This window comes from Hyposmocoma kahamanoa, unplaced genomic scaffold (assembly GCF_003589595.1).
Source record: "Hyposmocoma kahamanoa isolate Upper Pololo Valley unplaced genomic scaffold, ASM358959v1 66, whole genome shotgun sequence".
Classification (NCBI taxonomy): domain Eukaryota; kingdom Metazoa; phylum Arthropoda; class Insecta; order Lepidoptera; family Cosmopterigidae; genus Hyposmocoma; species Hyposmocoma kahamanoa.
This window is the reverse complement of record NW_020653854.1, coordinates 4,889,241-4,900,910: the sequence shown is the minus strand read 5'-3', so window position 1 is coordinate 4,900,910 and position 11,670 is coordinate 4,889,241. Positions and strand designations below refer to the sequence as shown.

Genomic DNA, 11,670 nt, shown 5'->3' with positions numbered 1-11,670 from the left:
CATTGAGAAAATAGAAGCACTATACATAGTACGACAAACAGATTGACGGACACCATTTGACATTTTATCTTACAGTGCTTCCCTATATGTATTTGGGGTTCTTTTCTTGTTTCTTATTTATGTCAGCGATCGATTTAGATAGGATATAAGCGTGACATCACTTTGAGAAAATATATTTTGCCACTGCATTTGAAAAAATGTCATAATAGTGGACAGACTTTTGTTAAGAGAATATTCATGTGTCACATGTGATAGTGGTCGGTTACTGTCGCTACGGAGTAACAAGACGCTAATGTGTAGAAATTCCTACATATATAACAGATTAATATTTTTACTATAGGGTAATATTACTTGACATTGACGTTCTCCTTCTCGTAGACTGTGATGGTGTGCGGAGTGAAATTGACGAGCAGCGCAGGCGCATGGCCGTCGCGGTACTGCCGCACTGTGATGTAAGTGCCACCTTCCCTCGTCTGCACTTCCACGTGTAAACCGCCGAACTGCAACATAGTTTATAGTTTGGCGTCTATGAAATATTTAATTCTAACAAGACATTTTTAGGCCCTGAATGCTAATTCTGAAAAGCCTAACAAAACTAACGGCATCACATTTTTTACGGAAAAAAATTAGCATTAGCTATTTATGTATGCATTGTTGAATTTTAAACGCTTACCGCTATTTTACAATAGATACAAGTTTTACAGAAAAAAAAATGGCAACTATAATCCGTTTCACATAGGATGTTTTTTACGTTGTACCACAAATTTTTACGTTGCATGCATACTATTTTTGATTACTCTCACAATCAGGTTACAAGAAGTATAGTGAATTTGTTTTTGGTATATTGCATTGTATTCACACGTATTGACGCGAGATACGCAATAGCCGAAAGTAGTTGGATTTGATGCGTAAAACGGAATATTTATCCATAGAGATTTACGCCATTAGTTTTCCTTATTTATTTTTATTTGTAGGAAGCATTCTAGTCTATACACATATTGTTTTATTATTTATAAATGACATATTTATTCATTTATATTTATGTCTGTAAACTCTAATTATTTTACTGATAACTCATCTGATGGATTTAAGGGTCGTATTCTAGAACTCTACTCAATGCTCAAGTCAGGATTTGAGTATGGTTTAAAGCACTCGAAATCATACTCAAGTCCCTGCCATTAGGGTCGTATTTCCAGTGCTTGTGTTTCAATTGCAATCCTGACTTGAGCATTGAGTAAAGTTCTAGAATACGACCCTGAAACTAGTGATGACTTGTAGTGATATTTCTATTTCTTCTGACTCCGGTGGCCCTTCACTAGATGTTAAGATGCGGTCAATTTTTTATGGAAAATGCAATTTCTTTAACCTGGTGCACATTAACGCGCAGTGTCCCAGCACACATTTCTGAATTAAATATGTCATTCAGCAACGGCATAGTTGATGGAATCTTAATCTCAGAATCTTGGTTCAAACCCTCTCTACCATTCCCCCTTTTTACACTCAATGGGTTTAAATTATATCGGAAACGACAGAGTTGGGACTGGTGGTGGTGGTGTATGTATTTACATCAAAAGCCACATACCGTGCTCCGTCGTCAGCCAGTCTCCTAGCACTTAACTGGGTCTTTAGAGTATCTATTTCTAGACCTCAGCTTACATCACACCAATATCTTAGTTGGTGTTACTTATAGCCCTAGTGTTAATATAAACTATTTTGACTTATTTGAGACTACCCTTGAATCCTTGAGTGCCTCTTACGACCATGTAATATTGATGGGTGATCTTAATACTTGTTTATTAAAGAATAACTTTCGGTCTTCACGTCTTAACTCCCTTGTATCTGCTGTGAACTTTGTATTGCTCCCACTTACTGCACCCATCATTCTCCTAACTGTCAACCTTCGCTTTTAGATGTTCAGATAGTCTCTAAACCTCAATCGGTTTTCCTGCATGGACAAACCATTGCCCCATTCTCGTACCATGACCTCATATATTTGTCTTATCGAGTACGCACTCCCAAACAAAAAATTAGTCATTTTTCAGCGTAGCTTTAGTAACATTTGTGTGGATCGATTGAGAGAGGAATTTTTCTAACATTGACTGGTCTGCATTGATTGAAGCTAGCACGGTAAATGAGAAGATCAAAATTTTTTACAATCACTTAATAAATTTGTATGATTCTCATGCCCCACTCAGACCAGTACGCGTTAAGCATCTGCCTGCGCCTTGGCTTACACCAGCAATAAAGAAAACCATGAAACGTAGGGACAAGGCCAAGTCGATTATCAAGAGGTTTCCAAGTGAAGACAATTTGCTTTCTTATAAAAGGCTGCGCAATCTCTGCAATAGACTGTGCCATGACGCCAAACGGCGTTACTTCCACTCGTCGAGGGAAGGCTTGTCTATGGGTCAAACTTGGAAGTTCTTGAGGTCACTCGGCGTGGGTAAAGATCGTGACTGTACTGTTGACTTGCCTGACCTTAACTCACTCAACAAATACTTCACCAACTCATCATTTACTGTTGCTGACTCTCTTAAAGCAGCCACGCTCACCTCACTGGGAACTGCTACTCGTTCTAATTGTGTACCTTTTTCTTTTCGCGAAGTCACTAAGGGGGAAGTTAAGAAGAGTATACTATCCATAACTTCCAAGGCTGTGGGTGAAGATGGCATTTGCCGCGACATGCTGATACCTATCCTGGATGACGTTGCTTCAATTATCACACACATTTTGAATACTTTTCTTGCAACTAGCGTCTTTCCTAGCGATTAGAAATTAGCCCATGTCATTCCCATCCCTAAATCCGCTACTCTCACAGCTTTCTTCCAATTTCGTCCTATCTTCATCCTACAATTGAAAGCACTGTTCAAAAACAACTTCCCTCATATTATGTCTCTCGTCATGAACTTATAAGTCCGTATCAATCCGGTTTTCGTCCTGGTCATAGCACTGTAACTGCCGTGCATAACGTCACCGACGATATTCGGCACGCCATGGATAACAAGTTGTTTACCATTATTGTTTTGCTGGACTTCAGCAGTACTTTCAACTCTGTCGAATATGACGTCCTCCTTACCATTCTCTGCTCTATTAACATCTCCCCTGCTGTAATTACTTGGTTTTCGGATTACCTCCGCAATCGCTATCAAAGGATCAGGAATTTATTTATTTATATTTAATGTTTTAAACATTTATTCCGATTGGTCTCCTTTGACTTCAGGGGTGCCACAGGGTGGTGTACTTTTTTCTCTTCTCTTTTCGGTGTTCATAAACGAGCCCACTAAATTAATTTCTCCTCCATTCCACTTATACGCAGATGATTTGCAAATTTATAGACATTTTGATGGAGCCAATACCCAATCTGCAATTGAATCTATTAATAAGGATCTTCTTGTGGTGAAGTCTTTGCTTGTAAACCCTACGAAATCACAAGCAATAATTGTAGGTAGCAACAGACTTTACTGCAGGTTGGACATCAATAATCTGCCCAAGGTTTCGTATGATGGAGTGAGTTGCATATGCTGAAAACAAAAAGAACCTGGGTCTGATAATCGAGCATACACTGTCCTGGAGACCACAGGTAAATGAGGTTAGTCGACGCATGCACTTTTCCTATCATTCTCTCAAGCGGCTTCAATTCTTCTTACCGTTCAACACCAAGGTTATGCTTGCTCAGTTCCTACTACTCCCTCTTCTCGACTATGCCGATGTTTGTTATTTGGATGTTACTGAGGAGTTGCTTAACAAACTAGAGCGCCTACAAAATCTGGCAATCCGTTTCATATTCGGTTTACGTAAATATGACTATATCTCTGAATTTCGGACTAAAATGAAATGGCTCCCAATCCGACTTCGCCGAAATATGCACGTTCTTTGTCTTCTTTATAAAATTTTAAATTACCCTCAGTTTCCTCATTATCCGTATTCCCGTTTTTCCCCCTTGTCCCCCAATTCCCGCCCAAAACGTAACTGTGACACTAGAACACTTTTACATCCTCAATCCAACTCCAAATTCTTTCACAATTCTTTTACTGTAAGTGCAGCTCGTATGTGGAACAAACTACCTGCGGACATTCGTAACAGTCTATCGGTGGCATCTTTCAAACACAAATTAAAAGAGCACTTCCTGTCGAACGCGTTAGATAGTTAATCGGTAACATATTTGTAAACAAGTAATCTGTTATTATAATATATATTCTACTTATGTATATAAAGTTCATGTATGTGTTCACGTCTGTCGTATGTATATTACTATCATTTATATTTTATTCACATTTAAATTTTAAGTTTGTTGTACAATAGTTAGTCTCGCAGACTTCATTTTTGCTCCACGGCTAGGGTTGGCTGGAAGAGATCTCTTATAGAGATAAACTCGCCTTTGTATATGTCAATTGTAACGTGTGTTTCATGTGTCTTTTCTTTGTACAATAAAGAATAAATACATTTTTTTTAAATCGACTAAGTAGATTAAAAATTAACGTTATTTGGGACAGGTAGTAGGTAGACTATATTTATCTAAACTGTGCGACGAGTTGCAGCAACCACTAACTTTTCGGAATACTTTGGAAAATTCCGACGAATATAATTCTAAATTTTGATATACATACTCTACCCACCTATCCCAAATAACGCTATTTTAAATATAGCTGAGGTTTCCCGAATCCCGAAAAAATCTGGGACAAACAAATATAGTCGTAAGGCAGTCTCCACTTTCTGTCTCTGTTTATCGAAGTTTAGGTAATAAAACTCTACTTATTCAGATCACTGTTAATAACATAATAGTTGAATCCTATTTGTTTACTATTTGTTCTTAGACTATACTCTTTAAATCGATTCTCCCTTCGTTGCAAAATATATCGATAACATATTTAAATCGATTTTTTTTAAATCGATTTTTCGTCACTGCATCTCAAACGTCACTGTACTCATGCCATGTGAAATGTACTAAAACAACCGTCATGGAAAGTAAAAAGTGCACTGGATACAAGATATTTTATAGCATAGTTTACCTCGTTGTTGAGCTTAAGGCAGGTGCTGTGCTGCTCGGTGTACAGGAAGGGAGCGCTGGTGTCGCGCGTGCATGCGACGCGCAGGAGCAGTAGTTTCTCTTCCGTCTCGACCACCGGCCACAGCGGCGCGCTCGAGTTCTCCTCGACCTTCCAACGTAAATTACTATCAGTAACTTATCATAATAAACGGGATATACGAAAGGGGCCTCCTCGCAATGGCGTACCATTCATGTGCTCTATACGTCAAGCGTACCCTGGGTAACAATCAGCGAATACGTTACGCCGATTGGCAAATTTTTTCACGATGGCAAACAAGTCCCCCTAGTACAGCTACTACTAGTGACGCGGGTAGCGGTAATAACTCCTGGGCCACAATAACTAAAAAGTGTATGCTATCGATACGAAATCATAATAAACCTAATTTGACCTAAGTCACAGGGTATCCTAGTTTAGGCTCCTATCTCTCACAAAATTGAATATTGAAACTCTATACTGTTACTATATATCTATCTGATGTGAGAGAAAATAAAACATGTTATTATAAAAACATATAAAAAAAACATAGTATTGAGTTTATTTTTATTATAAAAAACCATTGACTTACAAATAAATGGACGACGGGTCTAATACAAAAACCACGAACCACCACACAAAACCATTTTCTAAGGAGGTGCTGGAAATGTTGGATGTGCCACTAGTAGAAACCATCGAACACAAGGAAAGTAATGACGAAGAATCAATGGATGATCATGACGACAGTGATAGTAATTAACTACATTGTTTACGACATAATTGACGTATAATTTATAATTACATGTACTTTAATTAAAATATACAAATTTGATTTTCAATTCTATTTTATTTTTATAATCTATAAATACCTTTTTAGGTAGGTAGGTACTTAGAAATCTTCTCAAATCTCAACACAAAGTAGCCCTATAGGTAAGAAATATATCTAAGCATAAATGCACATATTATTTCACATATTTCTTTTTTGACCCCCTAAAGTGGTCATTTTGCCGTATTTGCGCCGACTGGCAAATCCTTTCACAACAATGGCAAGCATTATAGTAGTCATTGTGCGATATCGTGGTACTTTCGATGCGATAAGAAAAACCTCAAAATAAGGTGAAAAGCATTGACTTACAAATAAATGGACGACGACGGGTCTAATACAAAAACCACGAAAAAAATGTCCCAAGTCAACCTATTCGAAATTTAAATTGTAATGAAATAAAATGAAGACTAAAGCGGAGTTTGGCGCTCTGTATACGATTTTAGCGCCTTACAAGTGCGGACACTTTTTAGCGCGGACCCGACGTCCATATAATTGTAAGTCAATGTAAAAAACGCGTTGATTTCGCAATCTTATAAAGTTTCTAATCAATTGAGTCCATATAATTCGTAGGTTAAATTAGTAAATCTCGTAACCTCCATTATTGCGAGCTTTTAAGTAGACACATAAAACAGATTTACTAGAAATAATTATATGACATATCCATAGATGGTTAAACATTTATTTTTTAACTAAAAAGGATCTACAAATTATATTTTAATCTTTAACCGCCCGATATTGCGCTTAAAGTAAAAAGGGATTTCGTCCAAAAACGGAGTTAAGAGGTTTTCGTTAAGTAAATTTTAAATTTCTCATTCTTCCGCCTTTTATAACTTATACCTACCGTCTGCCAAGGGTCACCGCTTCTATGCAATTCCTGGTATTGAATCGCGAAAGGCGCCTCGTTGATGATCAGATAAAACGGAGTGAATATCACCATCTTTGTTAAACTGTTGAACGTCAGCTGATTTGTTACCGCCACCTATAAAACAAAATCATATCGTCAAGATTTAATTATTCAATACCACAAATTTTGACATTTCAAAGCAGAAAAGACCTTGTAATGAAAGATTGTCAGCAAAAATACTTATCTTTTGAAACAATATACAAATTATATCGTAAATTGATTGTAATGTAAAATTAATCTGTTGTTTAAAAATGTCAGAAAACATAAAAATGTACCTGGTATATCCTGTTGTCACAAGTGCAAGTGACTACACCGGAGCTGCCAGGCACGTCAAGCGGAAACTTGTCAGACCACTCGCCGAACTCAATTCGAATAGCCGCCTTCTTCTTACCGTAGAAGTTCTTCGCGCGAAAAGAGAACAGTATCGGTTCCAGGTAGTCTTTCGGGTGGAATATCACGTTGCCGGCCTCTTCGGCGTTCTGTGAACGAATTATTATATAATTTTATATTGGACCTACCGAGCAAAAGACGCATATTAACAAAAACGACAAAAATTATCTCTGGTTAGTTACTTTCCAATCTTTAACAGCTACATCCAAAAATTTATCTTCGAATAAGTGTTATAAAGTACTACCACCACTTGAAACGGGACTAACGTAGAGTAAAACGCTTCCACTATACTCCGAAGATGAGAACCTTATTACAGCCTATGGCTATGTTACGTTCATCAGCACATTCCAGCAAAGCTGGTAATAGAGCCCATACTAAGAGCTGGACATCATGCATATTTTACATTCCACGTAAACTCCCGCTTAAAAAGTAGACGTAACTGCAATGGACACTTCAAAATCAATTTTGCGATGCAATCCTTTTGCAGTAAAGCGAAACATGCTCCGCTTTAGTATTTAAGGTTTCTTTTTCTAAAGCTGACATTGAGTCACGTCGCCGAATGTGTCCCGCACGTCGCGCGTGGGTACGGTATATTAAGTGCGAAGCATATGCGCTTGCAAAGCCAAATATAATTTATGACCAGTAACCGGTATTGAGGGAGTTAATTTAGCTAAACTAAAGAATAATGTGGATATTCCCTTCTATAAATTACGGGATATCTCGGAACTGCTTATATATTAGAATATGCGTACTATTTACTGAAATTTGAGTACATTGGCGACCAATTATTATTTCCTATTACGTATTTTCTACGAAATATTGTCTCAAAAATAACATTGTATAAATAACATTATACTTTCACTATTTAAAAAATAAACATGAAACAACCTATATCTTGGAATGTTTAGAAAATAAACAGTAAAAATTGTATACACATTGATGACGAAATGGGTATGCCCATACTAAGAAAACGTTCATACTTTAGGTAAATTGACTCCCTCAATCTCGATCACTGTTTATAACAAAAAGGCCTCAACAAATTCAATATTTAATTATTTTTTAATGAGACTTAACCTTATGTTGTGATTGTTATTTAGTGATAAAGGCATGCAACACATGCATTAATACTAACCACGACAGTTATATTAAAAAATACAAATATTAAAATCATAAAAAGCATAACTATAAAATAAGCGGGGTCATACAAATCCAAGTAATTTAAGTGCTCGGTGTTCATTCCCGAGCCTGTGTTAATTACAGTTCCGCCTCCTGAATTAAAAAAGTAAAAATATAAAGTAATTATACCCAAAATCAAATTAGGTCAACCATTATCTGCAGATTACAACATGTTACCGGCGGGTTCATCGTAAACTGGTGATGCGAATAATTATCAAGACTTGTCCAATGTAAGTCGAAGTACCTTCCACTAGACGCGATTTCCAACATTCTTTATTCACTGGTTATGCCTTAATAACAATTCCATTAACCAATTTTATATGCAACCGCAAGCGCACATGACAGCGTACGCTTTAAAACTAAACATAATGCTAAAGAAAATATGTGAGTGTGCGCTTTTTTACATTACAGTGACAACCCTTAAGGGTTGAACCACACTTGCTGGTGTACATTTTAGCATTGTGCCCATATTATAAATGGGTTTTGTATGGGGATTCGTACCGCGTTGCAACAGCTATTCGGACGACATGTGACTCAAAATTTTGCATTTATTATAAGTGCCGCGTTGAAGCGTGATAAACGGATGATAGGCAAGTGTCGTTCCACCCAAATACAACCCACATTATTATTCTAATTACGATGATGGCGTATGCACTCACCGCCAAACATGATGTATGACGTCTAAAATTTTTAGACGAACACAATGATCCGCAACCTGAGCTTTTTATCTGCAAATTTTAGTGTTTGGTTTAAAGTGACTGCATTAAAGAAAGCTCCATCTTACGTTCAGTACACTCACGAAAATTTCGTAGGAAATTTCATGACAAAATAGATCCAAAAGCGAAAATAAATCAATGTCCTGCTGTCGGATAATAAGAGGCATTCTACAGCATTGTTAGTGTTGCAATTGATAATATATTCGGGTCGAATACCGAATGAATATTCGGTATTCGGTAGCCGAATAGTCAAATATTCGGTTTGTTTCAAAATCGGCACGAAAAACATCGCTTATTAACTTCATTTATGATAAATAATTTTGTACAATGAAACAAAAAAGGTAATTTAATTGAAGTATTTATACAATTTAAATTTATGACATTACACTTAAAAAAGTAAGTAATTATTGTTTAATTATTGTAAGATTAAGTTTCAAAAACGTAATTTTATTTTGGTTTGCAAGTAATACTACCAAGTATTACACATAACATAATGAGATGGTAGTTTTCATTTGATCTGTTACCTTTTTTGATCTTTTAGATTTCTTCTTTTAACTTGAACTTCGTTAAGTCACATTTCCTTAATTTTTAGACAAATTAGCGAAAAATTGTGCTTTCTCAAATTTACAACACATGTTTAGCGTTTACAAAAGTTACATTATAATTTATTGTGTTTTTCCTTTCTTCCTTGTTTTTTAGGTATTCGGTTAATCGCCCGAATAGCCGACAAAACCAGGCCGAATAAATCAAATACGGAATAGTAATCAAATATTTGTTGCAACCCTCGCATAGATTGATTTAAAACAATTATTAGTGCTGCCACGTTTTTGAATGGCATCGTGTTGTTAGAAACTTGAATATAGTTCTTGAATTGTTTATAATAGTGTAGAATCAGGGCACGATGCCCAGAAGACTGGCAACAAGGGTACGGGCCTCGACGAAATGTGGTCTGTTTATAAACTTTCTTACTTTTTCTATGTATCTACCTGCTACTATATATATTTTGAAGACAGAAATAAATTTTGGGTATTTTTAGAATCCTATTGTCTCTTTCCTGAAAAGTAGCGTAAATGGTAATAAGAATTCCATGGTTACATATTCTCGATTTAGCTTTTCACATCTTGAGCTGAAGCTCATATCAAACTCGTTCCCTTGATGAATTACATTCATACACATTTCGTAAGATATACGACAACTAAAGCACAATATCGCTCCGATGATTATTGACTGAGTCTGCAGCTAGTATATTACTATGATTGAGGAATGTTCGCTTTTGGAAACTGAGTAGGGTTGTACAAGTTGTGTTGTGTCGTTTTACTTTAAAATGTCAGTCACTGTAGATTGAAACAAAACGTCTGTGAGGCCGGGACATTTTTTTTAAATTAATTTTTACTTTTACAGTGATAAAACACAAAAAATGGATCGTGTACAAATATCCTAAACAATATTGTTCTATTTGTTGTCGTCATGGATTATGCTATGACCCCACTGCGCATGCGCGAATATCAATACTTATTATTAATAATAATTATATTGGAAGAGTTCGTCTCACTGTTTGCTGATCAAATTGCAATGTCGTAAATGTCATAAACACAGCGTGTTAATTGAATATTTAGCAAAATTCTCCGATGCTACTAGAGAATTTTTGTTTTAAGAATAGTCTTGCATGTGGCAATAAAACTGATTGCTACAAAATCTAACATTTTATATAAATAACCGAAAGTTTTTTTTAAATCGGAAGTAGTTCCTTTGAATTCGCTCTTGCAGAGCTGAGGGTTCCATTAACAATCTGTGTAATTCTGTAGCGCACAATTCTAAACTAATTTTAGTGACCTAAAAGTTCCTGCCACATTTACAGTTCAAAAGTTACAAATATTATATAAATTCTAAGATTTTCGTTGTTATTCACTAAATAATTGTCACTAATTACAGGTTTCTTACCGCGGTATTTTTTTTTTATTATTCCGATATTTCGGAACGGTTACACTTTCCATGGTCACGGGTTGAAATAAGAAGAAATCATATCGTGGTAAGAAACCTGTAATTAGTGATAATTATTTAGTTACAAATATGTCACTTAAGTTCATATAATAGATACTAAAATTGTCAGTAAATTTATCACTAAGCGGTGACACAGACCACGGCTAATACGCTCTGAGATGAAGCTTTAGTAATCAAGCATTAACCGATTAAATAAAGGAGCAAATGAAAAATGATGGATAAGACTAATTCATCTCAAAGATACCTTGTTGGGAGAGCCGGAGTCTTTTTCATTTTTCTTTGATTTCTGCAATCACGAAATGTTTTGTAGCCAAATATAGAACAGCTCTGTTTGTACACCAGTTTACAAACTTTTTAATTTGTTTCTAAAGTTTTAGATGTTCCTTAATGAAAGTAATTGTAGTAAAATGAAAAATATAAAAAAAATGTATCAGATACATAATTAGTAACAAGGCATGTTATGTTTAAAGAGAACAAAAATTAACTGCCATTCTCTGATTTATGTTAAATTGTCACATTGAATTAGTTTAAACTTTTAAGGTATATAATTGAAATTCAAACATTCCATCTAATATTCACCAGTCTATGTATTTTGTACCATACTACTACAATTGGACAATACAAATTCTAGCATAA

The 11,670-nt window shown here is 35.7% G+C and overlaps 1 protein-coding gene across 1 annotated transcript in view; it reads right to left on the bottom strand.

Annotated features, from left to right (window-relative positions):
* Positions 1–11,670, bottom strand: part of LOC113231848 (vacuolar protein sorting-associated protein 13) — a 117,422-nt gene that overhangs the window by 15,594 nt on the left and 90,158 nt on the right. Inside the window, exons 42-46 of the mRNA XM_026466384.1 lie at positions 11,279–11,320; positions 7,027–7,230; positions 6,689–6,826; positions 5,010–5,156; positions 352–500 (exon numbers count right to left, since the gene is read on the bottom strand). Coding sequence (XP_026322169.1) covers positions 352–500; positions 5,010–5,156; positions 6,689–6,826; positions 7,027–7,230; positions 11,279–11,320 — 680 coding nt within the window. The remainder of the gene's footprint in view (positions 1–351; positions 501–5,009; positions 5,157–6,688; positions 6,827–7,026; positions 7,231–11,278; positions 11,321–11,670) is intronic.